We start from the raw sequence: 27,485 nt of genomic DNA on the forward strand, positions 1-27,485 counted from the left end.
TCTGCTTTTGCTGAGTTTTCCTAAGTTACTTCCAAGGTAAGGTGACCAGACGTCCCGCTTTTGGCGGGACAGTCCCGGTTTTTAACAATTTGTCCCGGGACACGTCTGGTCACCTTTCTAAGGGTTGTATTCAAAGAGGACCTTGAGGTAAGAAAACAGCAAAAGCATCCGTAGCTTTGGTCAAGCAATGGCAGTCACCCTGGCTCGGCTGTACATTTGCACAATAAAAAGCAGAACATTGAAACACCGTCCAGATAATTCAGGCCTACTAGTGTACCACATTCCCCGAAAGCAGGTGGGAAGGGGGGGGGGGGGGGGTGGTGGAGAGAAGTGTGTCATTTTGGTTTAATTTGTCTGAATCACTGCGTTAATCCCACTAAATCTAAGTAGATTCAGAGGTTTTCAGGTTGGTCAGGAGTGTCTAGATTTTTCTGTGAGTATTGGTAGCTCTTTCCAAAATTGCAGTGGTCTAAAAGTTCCCCCTATTAACCGAGGTCTCATCCAATCTGCAGGCTTCCTGGAGTAGACCCACCCAGGAATGCTTGGGGATTTCTGAGTGCCCCGGCCCCGGAAACGCTGCTGCCAGGGAGGGAGCCACTGGGATCTGGAGTTCTCTCCGGGCCGCTTAGACTCTGCTCGAGGCCAACGGTTGTTTCCAATTACCCGAAGGAATTCAAGAATTGAATTACTTAATCAAGTGCTCATACCTGGATTAAGATACCAGAGCAAGGGACCTGATTGGATGGTGTAAAAGGATGTTGCGTAAGAGCCTGAAGTCATTGTACACTGAAGGATTGAAAAAGGTAATGTGAAAAGAAAAATGTGTCTCTAATAACCAAACTTTTATTGCAGGAGAGGAGTCACGGCAGAATCTATACTAATAAAAGGGAAAAATGCTAATTAGGCCGGATGTCTTCCAGATGTCATTCTAGGTGTCCTTCCTGACAAAGCCAAGGCCTGGGCGAAGCTGCTGGGGTCCGAGTGCCTGCAGCCAGCCAGAGGGAGGGAAGCCCGGATCCTGGTTGCCTGAGACTGACTGGAGGAGAAAAGTCAGGGTCCCAGGTGCAGGGCTGAGGCAGAGGTGGTCGCGGGCAATCAGGTAGTCAGCAAGCAGTTAAGGGAGGCAGGCAGAGTGGTTAGGAACCAGCTGTCCCAGATTGCGAGAGGGTGCAGGCTGGGCTGAGAGGGGACCCTCACCCCCAATGCACAAATTTCATACATCAGGCCTCTAGTATGGTATATAAAAGACTAGGAATTTCATGTTTTATTTGAATATCAGACTCATTCTTGTTTGTTTTTAAATGGGAGGAGGGCATGTTTATCCCATGTGGGGCTTAATTTTTTGTATATTGTAGGCCAGTAATAACTTGATAGAGGTACTGGATGTGTGAGTAACCTCCACATGAGGACAATAGCAGGACCTGTTTCCTAGGGTGGTGGTGAGGAACACACTCCAAAACCCTGCATTTCCCAGGATGAGCTGGGCACATCCAGAACAGTCCAGACAGCTTCACTGTCCGTGCTGTAATTGTCAGCATTATTACTAGATGTTTTCAATGTGTTCACAGATTCTTATCTAAAAGAGAGGACAGCTCTGAGTGCTATATATAATTTTTCAAACTTTATAACTTCACTTATGAAGGTGGAGAGTTCCAGATGGCCATGAAGAAGCACACTTAGAAACATGGTGACCTGGGCTCCTCTCTGGTTCTGAAAGGCAGGGCTGGGAGTCTGACAAGGGCGGCCACCTCTCCCCCCGTCACACCTGCAACCCTGACCTCACCCAGGAAGCCCAGCGAAGAATTTCCAATGTGGTGGGCTCCTTCAAACCTGGTGGCCTCGCGTTTCAAATCCGAATATCTCTGGTCCGAGTATCAGAGTGTTGGAGTAGCCATGGGCAGCGTTTAACCCTCTAATGGCCATTTCACCCAGGATCGGATGACAGCATTTCAGTCTCAAGGAACGTGACAGTTGGCACACCCCTACATCGACTGAAGTTGCCTCTCCCTGAATCTTTCACTCCCTTGGTTATTATTCGTTTTCCTTCTATTTTGTTTTCTGAGTGTGTGCCCTCTCTTCTCTGGCCCTCTCTATTTGTTGTATAGGTTAAAAAAAAAAAAAAAAAGAAAAAAAGACTTGATTTAATATTTCTGTCTGCAGTAATGTTCCTTGTGCAGAGCTGTGGCTGCCCATCCATTCCTGGTCCACGTGGGTGCCCAGCCAACCACAGAGGAGGGTCGCCTCCCCTCCCAAAGGGAAAGGCAGAGTGGGGCCTGGCCCTGGCCCTGGCCCTGGCAGCTCCCTGAGAACCTGCTGGGGGAACGCCACAGGCGCTTCTGCCTAAAGTGAAAGCTGGCCACTTCAGCCAGGGGGCTCGCTGCCCTGCCCTGGAACCCAGCCAGCCTCGGAGAACTTACGCGGCCGATCCAGGAAACATGAGATTTCCATTTATGGACATTTTCCTTTACCATGAAGATCAAGAGGAGTTGCCCGCCCTGCCACCTCCCCACCCCGCCCCTCCCCCGTGACCCCCCCCATGGCTTTATTTTACATTTAAAAATGCTGCAGGAGCTGACGTCACGGGCGCTGTCTGGGGAGATTAAGGGCAGGGAATCGGGTCTGATGTCGGCATGTGAACAGCCAGTGCTTCAGTTTTTATCACAAGTGAGCGAACGCGGTGACATGCCAGACATTCCTTCCGAAAGTGAACCGAGGTAAAGATGGCAAAAGATCAACATGTCACTTGCAATGCTATTGGGGAGGCTGGGGTGCAGAGGTGACAGTTCTGTGAAGTGACTGACAGGGCATTGTAAAAGGAAGTCCCCCGGGTGTGCGGGGGAGGGGCGTGAAGGGAGGGGTGTGACTGAGCTGCAAATGAAACAATGGACCGCGGGGACTTCCAGGGCCTCCGCCTTCCTGCCCTGCCCCTGGAAATGCCCCAGGACCTTTCCGCCTGCAGGACTGGAGAGCTTCTGCCCCTAGGACATTGTCCCCACTGATCCCAGGGCCTAGCCTGTAGATGAATGTGACAGCTCGGGGGACGATAAGAGGAAAATTCCAGTGCTGACTTCCTAGAGCAGAATTTGAAGACAAGTTTGAAGTGCAGGCTCCTAAGCAAACATTTCAGAGAAGCATCTGTTAAGTTTTGTAAACTGCCCAAACAGGCAGGTCTCCAGAAGAAGGGTCCCCCCTGCAATTCTTGGGTGGTATTTCTGCCTGGAGACCCGAGATGGCCTTCTGCTTGGAGCTCCTGAGAGCTCATCAGAAGCAGCGGGACTCGGGGTTGGACGCCCTCTGTGCTCTGCGGTGCTGTGCAGGCCACGACGTATGCAGACGCTGTTTCTGGTTCTGGGTTTGAATTTGCACATTTGAATTAACGTATCATCTTAATTATCAAGTAGGTTTTTTAAGCCTTTTCTCTTATTTTTATACCAGTTTTGTTGAGGTATAATTTATATACAATCAAAGGTATCTATAATCAAAGGTATCTATTTTAAGTGTACCATTGGATTATTTTTGACCACTGTCATATTTCAGAATATTTCTTTCATCTCCACAAATTATCCTCATTGCAGTCAGTCCCCTATCTCCACTAAACGTGTTTCTTTTCTCATAGTTTCACCTCACTTAGAAGTCCATGTAAATAGGATCACATAGAATATGTTTTTGTATGTGTGCGCCTGGCTTCCTTCACTTAGCACAATGCTTTCAAATTTATCCATGTCCTGTATGTATCAGTGATTCATTCTTTCTTATTATATTTTTTTTCTACATTTTTTTTGTGTTAAGGTATCCATAAATCAAAGTTACCACTTCCACATGTACATCAAATTGACTTTCATTTGGATTTGAAAAAAAAAAAAAAAGAAAAAGATTTATTTGGGTGATGTGGAAAAGCAAATTGATTTTTGTTGCCTTTTTGAAAAGCATGTGTTAAGTGAAGTGGGTCATAAAAATATGTTTACATCCATCTGACCTTTACAGGTTCCTTGAAATAGAAGAACCCACCCTGCCATGTTTAAAATGAAGTTGTAAATGCACAGATTTTGAGCCATTTGTCAGACTAATCTGAATGTGAAGGAAATCTCCAGATACTAGTAAATAGCAAAGATACAAGTTACTTAACAACTTCCAGGTAAATGGTTATAGTTGGGACATTAGCCTGGGTTAGACCAAGAGTTCCACAGAAGTTTAACATAATGAGTGAATAATTTCAATTAGTAAAAGGTTAGAGCAAAAAAACCTTCCATCTTTCTCATGTAGTTGTCAGTAACTATAACAAGGAAAAACTGACGGTGCTTAGTGATACTAAAAACAACAACAATAATATTTTATTACAGCTTACTTTTATAGTGTATATTCTATGTCTGATGCTGCTCTGAGCTCTAGGTAGGTCATTAACTCATTTCATTTCCCCGTCAACATTTCCAGGTGAGTGTTCTATTATTATCCACATTCTACAGATAAAGAAACTGAGGTGTCAAAACTGGTTTGGTTCAGTGGATAGAGCATCGGCCTGCGAACTGAAGGGTCCCAGGTTTGATTCCAGTCAAGGGCAAGTACCTTGATTGCGGGCACATCCCCAGTGGGGGGTGTGCAAGAGGCAGCTGGTTGATGTTTCTCTCTCATCGACGTTTCTAACTCTCTATCCCTCTCAATTCCTCTCTGTGTAAAATCAATAAAATATATTAAAAAAAAAAAAAAGAAAAAGAAAAAGAAAAAAGAAAAGAAACTGAGGCTCAGAGAAAACGAAGTAACCTGCCTTGCTGAGAGCCAGGATTTGGCCCTGAGATTCTGCTCCAGAGCCTTGATATTTGACTATTAGAATTCTCTTAACCCCCGTAGTGCCCTAGAGAAAAAAAATTCAAATTAGCAAAGGGGGCTGATATTGTCCCTGAGCGAGGCAGGAGATTAAGCCAGAGTGGAGATTGCAAGCCTGGACCAGACAAGTTATTTAGATGGACAAAGAAGCCCAGAACAAGGCCAGGAGAAGAGGTAGGAACTGAGAAACACGGGTGCATCCTTTTTACAGGAAAGAGGTTGCTGGCTGGCCTGGGGCCCAGGGGCCTGCTGGGTCCAGGTGACCTCTGGGGGTTCTTTCAGAGCAAACATGTGAGGAAAACCAGAATTCTTTGTTCAGAGTTCATTGTGGTTTGGCTTCATGGACGTGGGCCAATAGCCCACAATCTGCTAGGGGTGTAACAGGTGTTGACAAGTAACCATTGACTGCATATTGAGTTCATTCGATATTGTGAGTTTATCTTTTTTATTGTGCTTTGTAATGGGACCTAACAAAGGGATTATGGACTCCGGAACTAGATCGCCAGGTTCTGAATCTTAGCTTTGCCACTTATTCACAGTGTGACTTGATCTTTCCAGGCCTCTGTTTTATCATCTGTAAAAAGGGGAAAGGAATAGTACACCTATTTCATAGTGTTGTTTTGAAGACCAAAAGCGTTATTATGTGTAAAGGACTTACGGCAGTGATGACAAATAGTAGGAACAATATATGCGATGGCTATTATCACTATCCAAAAATGATGATAGATACAACTATCTATCCACCCTTTAAGATAGAATGAACAATCGTGATCTGTGCTAAAATGAAACTGCCCTTCCAGATTTATTTCGGAGGCCTTGCTCCTGGTCCTGCTGGACTGTGGGACATTGCACAGCCCTGACGGGCGGAGATACAAGGAGCAGAGGGTGCAGGGACTGGAAAGGGGCAGTGTTGGACGCACCCAGATCCTCCATTCTCTGGCTGTCACTCACTTCACCTAGCGCAGTGCGCTTGGGTGATACTCACAGTGGGTCTCAACAAACCTCTTCGAATGGGTCCATAGAGAATGGTTGCAGAAATAGGGTCTAGGTAGGATGTAAAAGGAGTAATAAATCCAGATCCTCTTTCTTATACAATTCAACAGAATACTTATTTGGCACCCACTGTGAGCTAGAGGCTGTACCATTATTAGGGAGGTCCACCTGTCCCCAGGGGACTTCATGAGCTGCTAGCCCAAGTGATCAGGAAGTTATGGGGACCCAGGGGACTCAGGGGGGAGAGGGCTGTTGGTCCAGGCCCATGACGGTGAGGGAAGGAAGGAGGTGTCAGCAGATTGGGTGGGCTGGGATCCGTGTTTCCAAAAGAGGCTGAGGAGAGGACCCTGTTGTAACTCTCCTCCCACTGGGCTGTTCTCCTCGGTGCCTCTTAGACCACAGCTGATCAGGGCTGCCAATTCCTTTCTGAGTGTGCGCACTTGAGGCTGGACCTCCCAGTTTGAGGAAGGGGCGGTCTGCTAGCTCCCTCTGCACCCCTGGACCACCCCGGGAGAGGAGGAGGGCCCTGGCACATTCCTCCCCAAGGATCCCTGGGCCGCAGCAGCCTCCGCACGCACCACACCCTTGGCTGGCCCCGGCCAGGTGTGCGCGCGAGGGGGGGAGCCCGCGGCCCGGGGTGAGCGCTTTTACAGCTCGGCTGGTGCTGTTTGTCTGCCTCCCGAGGGCTGGGTCCTCCTTATTCACAGGTGAGTCACACCCTGAGACGCAGGCTCTCTTCCTGTCAGGACTGAGTCAGGTAGAAGAGTCGATAAAACCACCTGATCGAGGAAAAGGAAGGCACAGCGGGAGTGCAGAGTGAAAACCACCACCGGCCGCCAGGCGCCACAGGCAGCGACCCCTGCAGCAGTGGACGGCGCGCCCGGCCCGGCCCGGCCCGGCCCGGCCATGCCCGCGCTCTGGCTCAGCTGCTGCCTCTGCGTCCTGCTCCTGCCTGCCGCCCGGGCCACCTTCGGGAGGGAAGGTGAGTTGGTTCCAGGAGGGAAGCTCGCAGCCCTGGGCTGCGAACTGGCCGTTCTGTGCAGACGGGGAGGCTGAATGCACCTCGGAAGATGCCCATTTCGCCCAGAACCTCTCTGAGCTCCCGCCTCCTCCCTGCCACCCCCATCGGGTCTTTTCCAGAGATGGAGTTTCCACAAGACTAACATTACTGTGCAAAGCTGTCTGACTTAAAAACAATTGGGAAGCCAACAGGTGTGCCAAACCAGGGGTTTCCTTACTTTAAGCATGCTCTTTGATTGCTTTTTTTTTTTTTTTTTTTTTTTTTTTTTTTTTTTTTACCACGGGTTCCCTGTGCAATGACTAAATGTTGGTGCCTAAACGCCTTTCTCATTGCGTGTTTTTGCTGTTGGGATTTCTGCGTGAATGTTCTCTGTGACGGAGCACCACGAAACTTGAAAATGAACCTCTTCCGTAATCCTCCTTCCATAATTCCCGTTTCACCTTTGGGATGGAAAAATGAGCCTCTTGAGTCTTCCAGATGCCTTGCTTTTGATTAATGTTACCTTTTATAGTGTTTTCCTACAGCAATCACTCAGCAGGCATTTCGCCATAGATCACTGGATCTTATCTGGGGCTCCCCGTGGCTGTCATGCCCGGAGAAGTTCAGCTGATATAAACAAAACTCGCAGGCAGCCTAGCAACCACCTACTGTACGCACATATCAGCTATGACAACACATAACGGGTGTTTTCCTTGTCACTTAGTCTCACCACTGACACTTGACTGGGTAATTACCCTGAGTTTTCGTGTTTATATTGCTTCCTGCACCCGATGGCATTCCAGCAGTCATTTCAATGGGGCTAAGAGGCATTTTCACACGTGAGCATGAATGAACATGAGACGATGTTCATGCGCACTGTGGGCTCATCTTAGATGTTCCATTTATTATTGTGCATCTGGGTAAATGCTGGCCTGAAGGGATGTGAATGGCAGGAATATTTTAGCATGTGTTTCAAAGCTCTGATACGGTCCTTTTGGTTTTGTTTCTTGTTTTATTTTTCTAAATTGGTTTTGGGATTAACTTCTAACCCATCATCATGACTTTCATTTAAAAAACTATTTATGAAATGATCACATAGGTTCCGTTCCCTCAGAGTTAGGATAGGTAGTCGTAAGCCAGTGGGGAAAAAACATTGTAAAAGTAAGCCTAGTCTCTGAATATTGGAATATACAAAGGACTTTTTATAGATCAACTGCTAGAATCTGGTGGCTTAAAAAAAAAAAAATGAGAAAATGGATTTGCACAGAACCACAGAGGCAGCTGTTGGCAGAGACGGAATTGGAACTTGATTCAGGGTTCTTAGACTGGAAATTTTGGGACCACATTACGAAAGTAATAAGGAAGCAAGGTACATATTTACCTAATGGGTAATTATTGAAGCAATTTTCCCCTTGACTATGGTTAAGTATGCATGTGTGAGTGTGTGTGTGTGTGTGTGTGTGTGTGTGTTAATTAGCATTAGATAGTAGAAACAAATGTTTGGGATCTTATCAATTCTTTAATGAAATCAGACTCAAGTGGACAGAGCTTGGACTGTCCCTTCTCAAAGACGGACCAGCTCTGAGCATTCTGTGTAGACCGTTAAATTCAGGCTCATTTCTAGAACTCCCTCTTCTTTGGGGACGGACTGCTTAAGACATTAGACTCCCTTTCCAAAAGGCCTCGCCTTAGGGTTCAGTGAGAGTGCGGGAAGTTTGGTATGCAGGTGTTGCACTCATGCTTGTCCACTCCTGGGATGTTGGAATGCAGCGGAAGTTGGGTTGAAGGTATGGTACTTTGCTATCTCCCTAAGCCTCCCGCATCTGTACATTCTCTGGTCTACACCTGTGAGTCCAAAGCAATGACATTGCTTCTAGGTTGTCCCCTCAAAGGTGAAGTTATGGTGTTAGGTGTGATCAGCAAGACTTTTAGGGATGGGCTCAGCTAGAGCACATGGTTCAGAGGCAGCCTGACCTGGCTTCAGATTTTATCTCATTCACTTACTCCTCTACTTCCTTATAAGTAACCTCAGCCACTCGGAGTCTGCTTCTTCACCTGTTAATTGGAGGCAGCAGTACTGTGCAGCCCCGTAGAGTTGCTGAAAGGATGAGAGATTATCGTAAAGTGCCTTAAAATGTCTGGAACCTTCTTTCTTTTAAAAGTCTAATGCCAACACTATACGTATAATGAACTCAGATGTCTGGAGATCAGTAAGGAAGAGGAATACTCCCCTCCAGGAGCTCACAGTTGGTGGGAGAGAATGTGGCTCCAATGGTCTGGGTCAGAGTTCCCATGGGTATGACTGGAGAAGAGGCTAGAAGGAGACTAGAACTGTAGCCAAGAATCCGATCCCTAAGAGCCTTACATGCCAGGCTGTGCAGTTGGGATGGTGTTCTGTAGGCAAAAAAGGGTTGCAGGTGGTTTATAAGCAGGATATAGGCAAGGCCACTCCCTCAGAGGCTTACAGGATGGAGGTGAGCTAGGAGAGACCAGTGAATGGCCATTGCAAGAGTAAAAACCGGACAGTCAACAGAGATAATTCGAAGGTGCAATGGAAAGAATTTGGTGATCCACTAAGTGTGTGTTAGGGATACCAGTAAGGGAAAATTGTGAGGAATGAATCCAAGAATGGGTCCAAGGCTCAGTTCCTGTGATTGTTTACACAGTGATAACATGAAAGGAAATGAGGACTGTGAGAGAGTATGAGATTTGGGAGCAAGGTTGAGCAGTGAAGAGGAGGGATGGAATTCCTGGGGCCACCTGTTGAATTTGATTGAGATCAGAGTAGAGATGTCCAAAGTCCCTGGGTAACAGCTGGAACTATGATTTTGAAGTTTAGAAGAAAAGTTTGAAAAGTTGGGAGCAAAGAAGCCTTGACAGTAGATGAGACTACCTGGGAGACAGAGGTAGTCTCATCGCCTAACAAGGGGATGGGAGAACAATGAGGGAGAATCAGGAGGGATGAGCACCGAGGAGAAAAGAGTTAAGAAAGAGGTGTGTTTTGTTAGGCAGCGAGTTAATAAGAGTTTCGGCAATGTAGGAATAACAACTGGTATTCAGATTTAAAAATATGAATATACAAAGACGAGGAGTAAAATACACTGTTGGATTCAGCCATCAGGTAAGTTTTGAAGCAATTGTTCTATAATAGAATAGTGAGCTCAGTATCCAAAAATATTATAGATCACCAATGTAGTTTTTCCTCTGGCCTGGTACTGGAAAAGAGGTGCTATAGATAGTGGAAAGGTTTATACTCCCATGGATTCTGTTATTTAAATTGCTTAAGTAGCATCATGCATAAGAATGCAGGCTTTGGAGTAAGACTGCCTGGGTTCAAATCCTTGGTCCGGTGTGTACCAGTGCTGGGACTTAGCAAGCTAGCACACCTGCTACTCAGGCTCCTCATCTCTAAGGTGAGCACTTTGTAAAAAATTGAAAAAGAAAAATCTTTACCTTATATTCAAGTGTGTACAATAAACAGGAGTTTAGAATTGGGTTGGAGTGTAAGTTAGAAATTTCCATGCAGCTTAAACTCTGGGGGTCCTGGATTGGGGGAGCAGCCACTGGTTTAGCTCCGCTGGTCCGAGAAGCTGAGGAAGAACGCTGATTTGTGACCAGTGTTCATGGGAAAGTCAGGAGCGTGAAATTAAAGTGTCAATCCCGGGAATATTTGTTTCATTTGTTTTTTTCTCTGCAAAAAGCTTTATTGTTTCATTTGGTCCAGTGCCTAGGAGAGGGCTTCAGGGTGATTAAAGGAATGGCCAGTAGTTTTGGGGAGAGGCTCAGGCAAAAGGCAGACACTGGGGGGGAAGGGGGGTACAGATGGTCCCCCAAAGGCCTCCGGGCTCCACAGGCTCCTAGTTGTGCTGGAGGGGAGCCTTTCCAATAGACACTCGCCCCTCCCAGCCGGGGGGCTGGCGGCCTGCGAGGGGGGCCAGGTGTGGCCCATTTTCCTGAAGAGTTTCACCTCCTCACCCGGAAGTGGCTCTGCAGGAAGTCAGAGCTGAGGGTCAGTGTAGGCAGAACCAGAGCCCCCAGGTCCACAACGGCCTGGGCCAGGCTCCTCCCCAAGGCCAGGGCAGCCTCCCTGGTGCCCTGAGTTCTGCCCGCTCATCCTGGGGGCCTTAGCACGTCATGGGGGAGAGGGCGGCCACCAAGCTGGGTTTGCAGCTTTAAGACACTCAGAGCCCTCCGGCCTCTTCTCTGCCATCTCGCCCAGAGAGAGGTACGTGTGGGCGGCCACAGAGGCAGGGGGTCTGGGGGTTGATGGCAGCCTCTGCCTCAGGGGGATAATTCTGACGAATTTGGGAGCTCATGGTTGTCTGGCGATAAGGGGTTAACGTAGAAAAGAAGCCGGTGTGCTGGCTGGTCCCGGAGGTAGTGCTGAAGGTGGTGCCTAGGAGGGTGGCCGGAGGCTGGGAGAGAGAAGGGGCAGCCCTGGGTCTGTTCTTCCAAACACTGTTGAAGCAAGAGGCAGATCTGGGACCATCGAGGGCACTGACCCCATTTAAGTGTCTTGGTGGCTCAACTGTACGGCTTCCTTCTTGCTCCTTCTCATAGCCGCACTCCCCCCACCCCCGCAGAGAAATTTGCCAGGACAAGACTTGAATCATCTATTACCAGTCTATAGGAGCCCCATAGATTCTGGAATATTCTAACTTAGTCACAAATTAGGCCGAGTGGATTGCTGAATCATTACTGGGCTGTGTTCTAATATAACCCCCAGGTACATGAGGTAATATTTGCATCATATCCAAAGCCGAAAGCTAAATCTTTTCTGTGTCTGTGGGTGACTGTATGTCTGTGTATGCGCCTTCCCAACAAACGGGTGCTTCCTCTGTCACGATTTTGAAAGAGGAAAAGAACGGTTCTTCCTCCAACTCTGATCAGCAGAAGGGTCCGAGTCCTCCCTTCTGCGTATCAGAGACAGGTGGGGTTCAGGAGAGCAAAGGCATATGTTAATTACACCCCCTGGACATCTTCAGGCTTCTAGGCCAGTGATTTTCAAACATTTTAAAAAATTTCATGGCACACATAAACTAATTACTAAAATTCTAGGGCACACCAAAAAACACATTTTTTTGCCGATCTGACAGAAAAATAGATATAATTTTGATTAATTCAAAATTTACGTTTAAAATACCAATAAGCTTTTCGGGGTTTTATCCATCATTGTTCTTCAATGATGGTTGACATTTTGAATCTATTGATGCATGTTTGTGTCCAGAGGTATAAGTTTTGGAGTCTTTCTGGGTCATGCTATTTATGGCTAGAACACTGACAACTCAATCTTTATGCATGCTTACTGCTGTTTCAAATCACTATCCGTTGTGCTTTTGGTTAAAGGAGCTCCCTAAGAGTTTAAAGATCGTTTCTCATCTCAAAACAGACTGGTCCACTCTGCAAGCAGTGGGTCCAACAGCAACCCAACCTTCTGCTCTGGCCTCATTAAAGGGGTTGAACATGGTAGGAAGTGAGATCTGTGGAGACAGAGAGGAAGTCACAGTGAACCGGAAGTGGGGAGTGATAGTGGGAAGCAGCACATTTGTCTGACAGAGACACAGGACTCATGGCTTCCACTCCCTAGGGAAGGCTTCGTAGTCCAACCTCTTCTTGGAATATTTGTTACTTCTGAAAGGCCATTTAATTCATTTTCTGACTTTAAGCAGTAAATTTTTAATTTATTGTTTTTAAAAGGGTTTATTTTTAGGAAAGAATCATTAAGGAAGATGTGATAAATGCATTCCACACATAGTTGCTCAACATTGTAAATGTACATGAATTACCATTATGTTTTTTGTTTTTTTGTTTTGTTTTTTTTTTTACTGGAAACTATAGTGGTTATAGTTAGCACACAGATACCTAAGTGTGTGTGTCTTTGTGAAGAGATGTGGTGATAGTAAAAATATGAAAATAAATCTATGGCTTATCTCCATGTGCAAGAATATATTGTTCATAAAAGCAATGGGTTTAAAGGTGGAGAATTATTCGGTAACTTTTTAAGGAGCCAACAAATCACAAATTTAGGTGATTGAAATACTACTTGTAATGTATACTCCAAAAATGTCAGTACAAATCAGAATTTCAGTACAAATTAAAACTTCCTTTTAAGCTTTTCTTTATTCAGGTGCCCAAAATTCATGCACAGGTAGGGTCCCGAGGCCTGGCTGGTGATCAGGCCCGATCAGGGCCTTCTAGCTGCCAGCCCGGGCCTTTCTTCCATGGTTTCCAGCTGCCAGCTGCCATCTTCAGTCCACGTTGCCCCCTGGTGGTCAGTGAACATCATAGCAAGTGATTGAACTCCTGGTCTTGTGGTCAAACTCCTAAAGGAGACACTTTGCATATTAGCCTTTTATATATATAGATATGCTCATGCAAGACTGCTTTCCTTTTGGTCCTCATTTTGATGTCACTTCTACGTGTCCTGAACTCTCTAATTTTCATTATCTCAGCTGCTTTGTAAAAGGGTACATGACACCTTTTGCTGGGCCAGGTAGAAAATGCTTCTTAAGTAGGCTTCTTAGGAATAAAATGTGACTTCTGTATTGGATCCTTTTTTTTTTTTGTAGATGAACTCGAGGAAATACAAACATTGCTGTTTATGTGGTCAGGGATGCATGGGATTACTTATAGGTGAATGAATACTTTCACATAGAATTCTTACCATGAGCACAAACTGAGTCTGGCACTGTAGCTCACACCTGCTGCCTTGGAGTGGAGCCTTAAAGGTGCAGGTGTGAGAGAAGGGAGGCTCTTCTGTATGGTGTATCCACTCCTCTCTTCCCTTTACTATTGAACTCAGACTGAGTCCTCAGCCTCCTCCTCTGCCCTCAACTCCTTTGCTAGTCAGACAAAAATCAGTGTCTCCAACCTCTCTGTTCACTGGGATTTTCTTTCCCTTTCCCCACCGGATACTGGAACCAGGTGGGGAGTTAGGGAAAGACATCTCCAGGTGTGGTCTCCTGGTGTCATTGTCGCTAGGCTGAGTTCTCTAAGTCCACCTGTGCCTTTTCCAAGTCTGGGTTGTAATACCAAGTGCTATAAACTCAGTGAAAATAGGTGACTCCTTTTAAGCCATCATCTTTCAAAAGAAAAATGGTGGTGATCTGAGTTTCCTTGACTCTCGATTATTTTAGGCTATTTAGAGTTGGAAAGCTTGGCCCTCATTTTATCATTCAGTGTGACCCGTTTGATCAGAATCCTGACCTCTTTGTCCCTCTTCTCAGAGCACTTCCCGTTGGCAGCCTCACTCACCCTGCTTGGGCGTTGATGTGTCCTGGAAACAAAAGAATCATGCAGGATGTGGCACCGGTGGCTCTGGCTGCATTGTTGGGAAGGCAGTGGTGAAAACGATGGGAGAGAAAACTGAATTCAGTTAAAAAATTCCTCGTAAGGGACGTGCCAGTTCCATTTTCTTATTCTGATTAGAAGACATATTGTGACAAACCTTAAAAAGATAAAACAAAAGCAGGTAGTCACACATTAAACCTAAAATTCAAGATCAGTTTTAATTAAAAAACAAAACAAAAAACTGTTCAGATGTTGTTTTAAATATTCATCCAAATTGAGAACTATTTTAAACCATGGAAAGAAAAATCTCACACAGGAGGTTTTAAAACTAGACAGTACTTGGGAGCATTTTCATCAGCACATGTAAGTGTAATTATTTTACATATATATATATATATATATATATATATATATATATATATATATATATATATATGGCTAATATGCAAAGTGTCCCCTTGGGAGTTCGATGGGGAGACCGGGAGTTTGATCACCCCTCACTATGATGTGCGCTGACCATCAGGGGGTGGCAATGTTATATTCATTTCAGGTGCAATGAATATTTAAGGACACTTGCAATCATTGCTTTTGTTCTGAAAATAGGCATTTGTCATCTTTTAAAAAGTGAATACTATTCTCAACTTTAACTTTGCTCACCATTTTCAATCGAGCTATTTACATGGAGGTGACAGTTGCTATGCTTGAGCATAAAAGCATTGTCAGTTTACATGAGGCCAGTTCTTTGACTCCAAGAAAGGGAATGACATTCAGTAAGATAAATTAATGTTTAATTGGTAGTGTAACTTCTTTGAACAAACAAAACAGAAAAGGGTGGTTAAGATTGTTAGTTCCAACTCATCTCTCCTCACCATGATGCTTTCCTTTACAAAGCAAGAATTTAAAGAAGCAGAGGGGGTGAAGATATGAAATGACGTGGAAGTGGGATGAACGGGAGAGGGAGAGATGTCTCAGTGGGAAGTGTTATGGGAAATCAGGCTGGAAAAGTATATGGCATTAGAACACGGACATCTTTGTAAGCAATGTTAAGGAATTCTGGTCTTTACCCTAGAAGTAGGTAAAGGGAAGGCATCGCGGAGTTTTAAGAAGAGCAGTAGTGCTAACATTTGTACTTTGAAAAGGTTTAGTGACTACTGAGTGGAGGGAGGCAAGGGATGTTGCAGGGAATGCCATTCCAAAGCTATGGCAGGCAAGGGATGATTGGGGTTTGGTCTAGAGTAGCCATCGTGGAGGTGCCCTTGGATGGACTTGAGCTAGTTCGTGGGTCGTATTATAAAATGTGGTAAGAAAGATAGAGAACCTATAAGGATAGCTTCCAGCTTTCTGACTTGATGGGTTGACAACCATGAGTTTTCTTTTAAACGTGTTTTATGTAACTTGCTTTTGAGATAACCAGTGGGAAATGTAAAGTGGTAGGCTGAGCATGAGGGTCTCAAGCTGAGAATGAAGTCTGGGCCAGGGCAGAATCTTAGCATGGCAACACCTGTCACGGTCACTGAAGGCCTTGGCCTGGGTGAAAAGTTCTAGAGTGAGGAGTCTGAGTTCAGTTCAGGACTGAGCCTTGAGGAACAACAACATTTAGAATTGGGATGAGGAGAGGAGCCTGCAGACAAGCCAAGAAGAAATCTGACAGAATGGCATCATGCTACTTAAGGGAAGAAAGAGTTTCACAAAAGGAAAGAAAAAGATTCAATGACCCAGAAAGGGGATGAGGGGCACACAATGCTAGGAAGGAAACACAGGGCACACACCTCCCCTCTAAATAAGGAAGACAATTAAATGTCATCTCTACATGATTTATACATGGCCTGCTCCTTTACAGGTAACTGGTTTGATACCCTTGCTGCTGTTTAACTGCATCAGAATAAGTGCGCACTAAGCAGCAGAAATGGAAGCGAGAGCAGCAAAGCTCTACGTAATAGCAGCCAGCACACACCGTCAAGTTCAAACATGACACTCAGATTCCTAGCTCATGAGCTAGTCCCACACACGAGCCAAGTACATTACCTGTCAAGGCTGCCAGGTCTCTGCAAACTGATCTCATGGTCTCCAGCCTGCCTCCCGGCCTCCCATGCACAGCCCTCAGCTTGCTGCCCTTTGAGATGACGGGCAGAAGGTCTTCACAGCTCCAAGCTCACAGAGCGCAGGCGCGCAGGCAGTCCTGGCACAGCAATAGTTCATGTGGTGTAAGCAGCTACCTGGAAGAACATCCCATACTCCTTCTACCTCAAAGTACCATGTTCCTCTGGCAATTCTTTCTGTTCCCATTTCACCATGGATTTTGTTGTTGTTGAAACATTAGCTTTTTACACTGAATGCCATATATGTAATCTATGTATTGTGTTGAAAACTTTTCATACTGGATTCCTGTGAGATTTCTCTATGTTTGAGTTCTTGTTTTAGCATTTTTAAAAGTCAGACTTCCTTCCTTTCTTCTTTCCTCTTCCTATTCATTTTCCCATCTACCCTTCTATTCACCCATCCATCCATCCATCCATCCATCCAACAGTCACTGTCCCTAGCTCGGTATTAGGTACTGTGGGGACACAAATGTATGAAATGCTAAAGGGGAAGTAAGTCATGTACACAAATAGTGATGACATGGGAGAGAAAGTGATAAATGCTGGGAGAGAGGTAGGGATGAAGTCCTGTGGGCATTCAGAGGAGGGAGAGATGTTGAAGGGTTATCAGCAGGGACCCTACATGATCTGATTTATGCTCTTTTAAAAGATCACTCTGGTTGTCCTGTGGGTTCAAGAAGAGAGGAAGAGGGTAGAGCCCTAGGCAAAGGAAGTAGCCATCAAGGCCTAGTGATAGCAAGGGAAGAGCTTGGTGCATCCCAGATTCCTGTGAGGGTCTGTGTGGTGGAGCCCAGTGAACAGGAATGAGATCAAGTTGCAGAGGTCAGCAGAGCCACATCTTCAGGGTTTGAAAAGAAGTTTGCTTTTTAATTTTGTTGCCACTGTTGGAGCACTAAAAACGCAGTGATTCCCTAATTGCATGAAGATGGCAATGAGATCACCCGGGTGAATAGCAGAGCGTGTGTTTTAAGTGTAGAACAGAAGAAAGAGGATCTGCTTAGCACAAACGATTCGGTGGATGCCAAATTGTGAAAATTTCTCGTAACTGTTTGCAGCATTTCCTATGGAAAATTTACAATGAGCTCTGGATGAACTGCAGCCACCGATGTTGAGTATTCCAAGGCTTGGCCCCACGTCCAACCCGAGGAAATATTTTCGGTTTCCTTCTATTCTCCTACGGATACAGCTTGGAAACAGCCTTTGCCCCCGCGCTTCCTGCCCCGACCTGTTGGAGCTCTGTTGGAAGGAGGGTGGTGGCATGAAGGGAGCCTGAGGGGTTCCGCACACCTTGCTGCCTTGCTTGTTGCTGGTGCAGAGTTTCCAGCTCCCTGAATCTGCATCTGGGGGTGCGGTGGGGGTGGCCGCGGGCGGACCAGCCTGTGTCTGGCTGCCTGGCGGGCTTTGCTAAGAAGCACTTTGAGGGTCAGGTGCTATGATAGTTATTATCATAATAAATGCTTAAGTGCCGAAGAGGGTGCATACAGCTTAGTCAGACACAATTACCTCCCACGCTTTACTAGACTGAAAAAAATCTGTGAAAATCTGAGTAAGATGACTCGGTTTTAGAAGTGTTTATGGTGGGCTCCGGGTAAACTTGGTAGAGAGAACCCCCGCCGACAGAGACAAGGATTTATGGGCATTGGAGTGAGGGGACAAAGAGAGGATGGGACAAATCCTTGAAGAGAGGTCTGCAGTTTGGAAAGAGCGCAGTACAAATGAAGAGACGAATAAGAGAAATGGATGGGACCTGGCGCCTATGATAGAGTCAGGGAGAGAGGGGGCAGGACCTGCCTTTCTTGATTCCTAGAGCCTCTGAGGCCTCAGGTCTGTTCAGGGTCCCAGTCAGATTTGTTTCTGTATTTTCTGGTTCAGTGATCCCTTAAGGCCACGGGGATGATGTGATAAGTGCTTGACAAAACCCAATATGTATTAAGTAAATATATACAGAATATCATGTTTGACAAAATAAACTCGTAGAAACTCCCCTTTTTGAAATCTTGCTTCTTCACTAAGTCCCAGTGTCCAAGCACCAAGTGCAGCCTCACTGTTAGGCATGAGGCGATGTTTATTAAATAAATGAAATAGGCGTATAGCTCAGTGTTCAAGGAGAGAACAAGGAGCGGGAAAAAGGAACAAGAATCAGTAAAACAAAATCTATCAATGAGGCGCTTTGGCGAGAAAGGGAATTTATCAGGAGGGACAAAGAAAATCTGCAACATGACAGGAAAAGAGTTTGCTACCTTTGTTATAAAAACAAGGCATGATAATTTATAATAATAATAAATAAAAAAAACCTCATGGTGCCCATTAGGTAAATGGACAAAGATCATGAACAGATCACTATCAAAATAGAAATAAAATAGGAAACCAGCACCTGACCCACTCTCTGATTTTTATTTCCTTTCACCATGTTCTGTAGCTGTCCTTAACAAATATCACTCTCAGGATTCTCTCTGTATTTCTTATTTATCTTCTTTCCCTCCTTCTTGCGTGATAACTCCAAAAGGGCTGAAACGTCTATTGGTTTTGTATACCCTTTACCCCCTGTGCCTAGAACAGGGCCTAGCATACAGTAGATGCTTATTATCTATTTTTGAGTGAATGGATTGAGTGAATGGACTGTTAATAAAAAGGGAATGTCCAAGGTCTTTATCTTTACACTTCCATCAGTTGCTTATGACCCAAGGCTTCCTGATGGAAACTAGAGAACATAGTCATGAAATTTGCTGCTGGCCCAGAATTTGGGAAAATACCAAGTACATTACAAAATGAAAATGAGAAAATTCTGGGCATAAAATTGAACAAGACTAAACACAGAGGAAGGAAAGTATACTAAAATCCTTTTTTAGAATTTCCTCCTGTTTGAAGTGTATTCTAGCCTTGTATTTAGGTCTGTTAGTCTAAATAAGTCATATGATAAGCTATCAAAGAATGCTAGTCTTAGACGGGGCTTCTGTGGAGAAAAGCATCCCCCTCAGGAATGGGGAACAAAGTGTCTGCTCAGTGTCGGTATTTGTATTTTAAGGCACATCCAGACATGTGGGAACACGTGAGGTTCTTTGAATGGTACAAACACATCTAGGAATTTCCTGAAGTTTAAGGAAACATTCATTCATTTGTTCATTGAAAAGCACTAAACACCTACTAAATACAGACACTGAGCCAGATACCAGGGCTTCATTTATCCTTTTCTAAAGCATGGGTGTACTTTTGGCCTGTTTGAAGGGCAGAAGCAAGTGAAGATATTTGCCCAGCTTCATTTCAAAAATAAATTTAAAAAATATTTCTGCCAATAGTTAAAAATCAGTACATTTCAGACATAAAGCTAAATTTCTCTCTCCTTTAAGAACGTAAGTGGAAATGCTATCTATGGGAGGCATCATTTCTGTACGGCAAGATTGGCTAAGGGGGAGTACAGCTTCTCCCTTTAGCCCTTTTGGCAGAGTTCCCTCTGCTCCCTGCCGCCTTATTCCTAGCCTGGCAGCGCCCTTTGGCAACCAGTGGTGTGCCCATGGTACTGGCTGGGCAGAAATTGGTCACAGAGTAAGACAGACCAGGCACAAGCTGTATGAGGCCCATTTAGTTCAGCTCTGAATTTGTAGGAATCATCTGAAATTGGAATCATAAAGATTTTTTTTTTCTCAGTAGTGAGATTAAGTAATAATTGGTTTTTGGGAAGTTAGTCTAAATTTGGGAGATGATTTGAGAGAGGCCATGTTTCAAATGCATCCGTGACAAAAGGGGTCATTCCACGCAAAAGGGCAAACTCCCCTCATTCCCTGGGTGTGAGTGTTCGGAAGATACTTGAGCTAAGTGCAGGGCAGCTAAGTGTTGAGCTCAGTGCCATTTGGTAACTTCAAGGTCCCTCAGACAAGGCTGCACAGAGTGTCTTCATGGGATTATCACAAATGCAGACACAGGAGGCCAGTGCACTCCCCAGACATGAGGCCCATAGGTTCTTTCATTCCAACCAGCATGACCTTGGGGTTGACAAAAACCTACGTGAGAGAGAGGATTGACAATAGGTTTGTCACCTGTTGGGCAAGTTCCAGAGTGGAGATGCTGGTTGGAGAACTCCCTTGCTGGAATTGTAATGCATCTCCAAGAATGACTGTGACTTTAAAGGAAGAACATAGTTCTTTCAGAATAGAGCTTGGACAGTAGAACATAGTTCTTTCAGAATAGAGCTTGGACATAAGTAAAAAAAGAGGAAAAAAAGATAATGACAAGGTTGTCTATTTTTTAAATATTGCTCTAAATTAAATATATCATGAGCTGTCTTTATGAAATCAACTATCACCAGCAAAAAGTTTGTTCTGAATAAGAAAGGCACAATGAAAAGTTTGTAATTGCGACTCCTTGCCAAAGTCATCCAGAGCACAGAGGGCTGAGGAACCTCATAAGGATCATTGGCTGGTGAATGTAGCTCTTTTACATGCCTGACAATGTACTCAGTAGAAATTTCACAGCCCGTGACAGCTGTGTGGCACATCTGTTCCAGATCCAAAACATCGGTCACACACGCGTTCGCTGGGAAAGGTTCGCCTTGGCACCAGCTCTGTGAAAAGCCCTGGGAGCTTGACTTGAGCACAAATTGAATAGGCTGTGAGTTGAATGAAATGTTAGGCTGCAGCCACAGAGTTGTAATGCCTGGTTTTGTTGGAAACAGAGCTGTTCAAACCACACTAGAAGTACTGTAATAAATCGGGTCATTTAAAGAAACATACTGAAAATTTGTTCTTGGATGGGTAGTCAAGAAGGATCTAGGAATCATCACATGGGAGATGGTTGGAGGTCTTGGAGGTGACAGCCTTCCAGCTTTAACCTGAAGAAGAAGAAAAAAAGATGAAGGGGGGAGATGCTATGGCTACCGTGTTTCCCTGAAAATAAGACATCCTCCGAAAATAAGACCTAGCGCATGGAAAAATAAGACATCCCCTGAAAATAAGATCTAGCGCATCTTTGGGAGCAAAAATTAATATAAGACACTGTCTTATTTTCGGGGAAACAGGGTACTATCTTAAGATATTCAAAGGCTTGGCTGATGTAGAACAATCTCTAAAATAAGTGTCTGATGAATAAATAGATAAATGAAAAAGAGAGTAGGGGTGTGTGTGTGTGTGTGTGTGTGTGTGTGTGTGATTTTTCCAAGGAAGAACAAGAATACAGGATAAAAATTACAGGGAGGGAGACAGATTTAAGACTCTATAAAAAATAATTTATAACAACTAGCACTGCCTAAAAAAGAACATGAAATGGTACTAGATTAGAAAGGATTCAAGAAGGAATTGAATTTATAAAAAGAATGCCTACTTTCCGTGGTAAACCAGATTCTTGAGAAGTGGAAAGGCAAGGGTTTTGTGATTGGACAGGCCTGGGAGCAAATTTATCTTAGCCCACTTAGCTGTCTGATTTCGAGCAAGATACCTACTCCCTCTAAGCCTTCTGTGAAATGGGGATAGTAAAACTCAGGTTAAAGTGTTGTTATGAGCTGGTGCGCTTAAACTCCTAGAAACAGAGTGGGCTCTGGATTGATGTTAGTTGACTTGCCCTAAATTAGTTGGCATCCCAAGCAGCATGTGAGTTCTAGGAGCTGATGTCAGGAAGTCGCTCAGGAAGCTCCTAAGATTTGCCGAGTCACCTTTGTGTCTTCAGAGCCTGACTCGGCTTGCAAGGGGCAGCTGCTCAGTATATCTTGGCATATTTGCGGAAGCTATTATCAGTGCTCTGGGTAAGTCGTGGCCCTAGGCGCCTCTAGAAACAGGCTCTCAGGAGGATTGCATGACCCATAGACACAGTGTGCCTGGCGAAAAGAAAGTGAGTTTTGGCACCAGACGGGTTCAAATTCCAGCTCTCCACTGTGTCAAGTGACTTCCCCTTGAAGAGCTGCACTTTTCCCATCCGAGCCAGTGCCTGTCCCATGGGAGGGAGGGAGGAAGGGACACAACAGTGTAGGCGAAGGACTAGATATTCTCTTCTCAGTGGGACCCTCTCACAGGCCAGGGAGGCAGACAATGTGTGTACATTTCTAAGAGAAGAGCCAGGATTCAAAGTCATTTGCCCCAGGAACTAGCAGAACTAGTATTTGATCCAATTCTTTTCACCTCGAGGCTCATCATCTTTCTCTTCTTCGTGGTGATGAAACTTTTTTTTAGTATCTGCCTCTGTGCCAGGTACTAAGCTACGTATTTCCACGCGTTACCTCATTGGCTGTGCAGGTCTCACATGGAGATGCCACTCTGTGAGTCTCTTTTGAACATCCACAGGGTAAGCTTCCCTAGACACTTGGGAAAGGTCATTCTTTATGGGGCCATGGTTCTCTTTGATACGTGGCTTTGGGAGGGACGTGCCAGGAACAGTGAGTGGGGCAGGAGATACCTCTCTAGACAGTCATATTAGCTCCTCAGCATGGACCATCACTGGCGAAGCAGATGTTGTGCTGTGTGTCTTGAAAAGATGAAACCACCAGCTGTTAGCTAGGCCACTGTCCACATGCTGGCAGTCCTCAGGTCTCCATCCCATACACTTTTTCTATAGGGTTACATGGGGTTTTAAAAATGAACTTCTTGCAAATATTTAATTCAGAAATTTTCACATAAAAACACAGAAGACTTTTGAGGAAATGGACGCTTGGGTAACACTGGACTCATGTTCTCCCAGGGAACATCCCACCAGCCCTGCCTAACTGCTCCTTCCTTTAGATGAGTGAGAACTCTCCCAGTCCTCACCTGGCTCCTTTCACGTCCTCCTCTTACTCCATCAAGTAGTTGGAACTAAGCTGTAGGCCCCATGCATAGCTTATATTAATAACACAGCACCTGGGAGAATTGGCTCTGTCCTTTTTGCTAACGATGTTTTTCTTTGCCTGATTCCCAGTCTGTGATTGCAATGGAAAGTCCCAGCAATGCGTCTTTGATTGGGAACTTCACAGGCAGACGGGGCATGGATACCGCTGCCTCAACTGCAAGGACAACACCGGCGGCATTCACTGTGAGCGGTGCAAGGAAGGATTCTACAGGCAGAGAGAAAGAGACCGCTGTTTGCCCTGCAACTGTAATCCCAAAGGTAGCTGGGGAAGAAGGGGAGGGAGGGAATGAGGGAGGGAGGGAGGGAGGGAGAGCGGGTTGGAGGGAGAAGCCAAAAGGCCAGGAGAGAAGTGTTCAACTTCTAGAACAACTGGGAATCTAACCAGACACTGGTCTTTTTTGTTGTTGTTGTTTTTGTGTGTGTGTGTGTGTGTGTGTGTGTGTGTGTGTGTGTATGTGTGAGTTTCAATCTGAAAAGAAATATGTTTTTCTGAAGTCTGAATTGTAGGAACCAGCTGGTGTCTTTAGGGTGCATTGATTTGAATTCTAGAAACAAGAGACACAGGATTACTTGTCCTGGCAGATGACAGTCTTTGACCCTTGGACAAAGGAAGCTCACACTCTCCCAGTGATAGCTTCTCATATCTGCAACCGTCCCTTTGCCCCGCCTCTAAAACACTAAAGGATTAGAAAGGTCTGTTTCTGGTGCTGTGCTAGGTGCTAAGGATATAAAGTGGTAGCAATAGAAAAGACAGACAAATAAATAGTCTTTCAAAGGGTTGTTGACAAGAAAAAATAGAATTAACAAACAGGAAGCACCTAAAGGGTGGCTGGCTCAGAGGTGGGTTCTTTATTGTTTTTTTCTTTTTTTTTTTTTTTTTGCTGAACGTACCACCTGGAGCTATATTAACAGAACTGAAGGGAGTTTTGTGCACAGACACACGCGATGCCCTGGACTCATTGTGGGCACACAGTAGGACAAGCTAGTAAAAATAGAGACAGGTAGTTCTGCTGAATAAGTTGAGTTTTTCTTTTTCATTGACCTTATTGTCTATTACCTTGACAGTGTCTGGGTCACTTCTTTGTTAGAAAGTGTTTAGTAAGATAATATGATAAATAGGAAGCCACCTAAAAGCTATGGCCTAATACGTGGCAGTGACTCAGTGTGGCTGCATGAAACCAATTCATAGCAGCAGCTCAATGCATCTGAAAATAGTAGATTGTGGTCCAGCTGTGAGTTGCTCATATTGTGTATTGGGGAGCTTCATAGGAAACGGGGGCGACACTGTCATGATACAGACCCATATCCCAGCAACCACTTCCCAGTCACCAGAGTTGCCCTGATGATGTGGTTTGAGTCAGGTTTGCTCAGCTTGGTGGTAGAGAATCAGCATCCAGAATCTTTTGGATTTAGCAATTCTCCCTAAGAATCAAGGAATTTCATTAAAAAAAAACCTAAACACACACACAAAAAAAGTGATTCCATTTGAATGGGCATTTAACCTCTCTGAAGAGCCCACATCCCCTTAGGTTATGTAGCTTTACTGTGAGTCACTGGAGTTGGGTCATCCCAGCAAAGGATTGGTGAGAGTCTAATTAGAAATATAATTGGCTCCACTGGAAAGCCTGGCCTGAGGACAAGGTCATTGTCCCAAAGTAGAATAGGAGGCTGCTGCTGCACTCAGAGAGATGGTGACAAGGGACTGGCAATCCATTGCCCATCCTGCAACAATGAGCCTAACTCTTTCTTTTGGGGAACAGCTATCCCAGACTAAGGGTGATCAGCCCTGTAGAAGGTAGAGCCCAGCAATGACTTACATCTTGTGCCGTAGCTAGCATGCATTACTTGCTTTCTCTGTACCAGGCACTTTTCTAGGTGCTTTCGCGCAATAACTAATCTAATCCCCACAAATCACCTTATGAAGAGGATGCTGTTATTATTTTTCATTTTACAAATGAAGTAGCAGAGGCTTAGAGAGAGATAGGAGATGAAACATGTAGAAGGTTGTAGAGCTATGTGAGTTCCAGCCCCAGGTGTGCTGACATCAAAGGTCATAATGTAGAGTATCACGGTAGGTTTTGGAGCCTGGCAGCCTGGGTTCAAATCCTGGCACTGCCACTACTGTGTGTCCCTCTGGGCGTGCCCCTTAAGGTCTCGCTGCCCCCAGTGTCCTCATCTGTAACAGAGTGATCATGCTATTTACATCATAGGATTGTGTGAGGATAAAATGATGTTTATTAAACACATGCTAGACAGCTCAATACAGTAATGTCATTGTTTTTCTTATTAGGACAGAGGTCAGGGTCCCAATCAATTACATGCCAGCCTAGAAAGAAGCCTCAATAAGGCAATTTGTTAATATTTTATTATTAACAGCCTGAAATTGGCAGAAAATTTTTCAAATATTTGTTAACAGTGGGGAAACAGTGGAGAGCTAGAAAAATTAATTCATGGCCTAACATTTCCCAGCAAATGATTACAAGAGCTAAAGTTGTAACCCAGGTGTTCGGATCAGGAGCTATTCCCTTTTATTCCCTCTGTGTGAAAGAAAAATATCAATCGCAGATAATTAGAGGTTCAGGAAAAAAATATCATGCATATTATTTCCTAAGATCTGGGTAATGCTTTCTATTTTTGCAGAACACTTTATCATACTGTGTGTTCTTTATGTATGTATTAACATGTTCCATCCAGCATTAAAGACATGAAGAGACTGAAGTTCCAGGGCCCACGCTGCACAGATCACTAAATCAGTGGCACAAGATTAATTCCCAAAGTGATTTCTCAGCCTCTTAATCAAAGGATATTTTTCACTTTCAAATAATAATTTCACAAGGGACCTTGTTGTATATTCAATTTCAAATGTCGGAGACTACATCTTCGCAAATAATGCTATGATCCCATGTATGGCAAAGGAAGCCAATAGCATGAATCATCCCTTAGCTGCTCCAGATTTGGACTTGACATCAGTTTTTCATAATCAGAGCAGCTAGCTAGACTTATTTTTATGTGATGGTTTTGTGGGCTCAGTAATCAGCCCACTATCTTTAATTCTTATAACCACATGTGTAAGCCCAGATTCCCTTTTGCAAATACTTTGAAATTCACTGTGTGTGCACGTGTGTTCATTCCTCTCATGACACCTAAATTCTTGAGATCTGTGTGGACATCAATGATGTTAAACTTGTTCTCTTAATTTTACCTTTTTTTTTTTTTTTTTTTTTTTTTTTTTACATACTATGACCCTGATAGTGGGTTACTCAGTCTCTAACATTTGAGTTATTATTTAAAACATGTCTTAAATAATAATTACTTAATTATTATTAATTATCTAGAGGCCTGGTGCTCAAAATCCATGCCCTCAGAAAGAGAGGGGATGTCCCTCAGCCCTGCCTGCACCCTGTCACAGTCTGGGAGCTCTCAGGGGATGTCCGACTAACAGCTTAGGCCCATGAGCCCAGCTTCTGGATGAGCAGCACTCCCCCTGTTGGAGCGTCTGCCCCCTTGTGGTCAGTACCCATCATAGTGACCAGTGGTTCCTCTGTTCAGTCGATTTGCATATTAGCCTTTTATTATATAGGATAGAATTATTCCATAACAGTCATGTTATTTTTAAATGCAAGTATATATTTACACCCATTAGGTTCTCAAGAGGAATTATATGCTCTCGGTTTAAATTTTAAATGTTAATCCTTTTAGAATACCTTCCTGAGTTCCCAAACACATGTAGACTATATGTTCATAAGTTCTGAAAGTGCTTATTGGGACACAGACTTGAAACAGGAAGCTTTTCTCATCTGTTCTTGAAACCCAGTTGTTCACAGCCCCTGAGAGTAGCTCTTGATGTAGGAACTGCGACAAGTGCTTTTATATCAGTGAGACACTTTGGAAACCCACTGCTATCACTTTGGACATTTTGGAACATGAAATAAAGTCGTCCTGTTCATGCTAAGAGCCTGTGTACTTGGCAAGGCTTGAAGAATCCCTAGAGATAATGTATAAACTACAATTCTTGTGCGCCTACTATGCATCAGATACTGAATTAGGCACTTTATGTATTTCAGTTCAAAGTCTTAGGACAGCTCTCCAAGGTGCAGGTTGTTATCCCCTCTTCAAAGGGTGATGAATGAGCAGTTTGCCCAAGGACACAAGCAAATAAGTGGTAGAGCTGGTATTTGAAGTGAGGTCTGTTGGACTTCAAAGCCTGGGCTCTTTTCATGACCCCCCAGCGTCTAGAGCTGTGATCTATATATAATGTCCTAAGGAACACTGTGTTCCTCCAGATAATAATAGGTGTTTCCTGTAAGAATGTCAAATAATGTTTGGAAACACTGGCATTACAAAGTTAAGCTTTATGCCTACTGAATGTATTATGTTATAAATCTCTGCAAGATTTAGTCTGTACTATTTCCCAAACTCTCTGGAACACAGAGTGCCTATTTTTATGAGGTGACTGTTAATAACCCTCAGAAAGG

At 44.5% G+C, this 27,485-nt stretch overlaps 1 protein-coding gene across 4 annotated transcripts in view; it reads left to right on the forward strand.

Moving 5' to 3' along the window:
* Positions 1–605: 605 nt before the first annotated feature.
* The window catches only part of LAMC2 (laminin subunit gamma 2), a 60,354-nt gene continuing 33,474 nt past the window's right edge, over positions 606–27,485 (forward strand). Inside the window, exons 1-3 of one of the 4 annotated variants that reach the window (XM_084866573.1) lie at positions 606–803; positions 6,561–6,796; positions 23,080–23,268. In XM_084866573.1, the coding sequence (XP_084722699.1) occupies positions 6,721–6,796; positions 23,080–23,268 (265 nt within the window). In that variant the 5' untranslated portion in view covers positions 606–803; positions 6,561–6,720. Of the gene's footprint in view, positions 804–2,577; positions 2,715–2,876; positions 3,398–6,440; positions 6,797–23,079; positions 23,269–27,485 lie in introns of those variants that run through there. The other 3 variants (XM_084866571.1, XM_084866574.1, XM_084866572.1) reach the window with 3 other exon arrangements.

Source organism: Pipistrellus hanaki, assembly GCF_964339955.1.
Source record: "Pipistrellus hanaki genome assembly, chromosome: 18".
In the NCBI taxonomy this organism is placed as follows: Eukaryota; Metazoa; Chordata; class Mammalia; order Chiroptera; family Vespertilionidae; genus Pipistrellus; species Pipistrellus hanaki.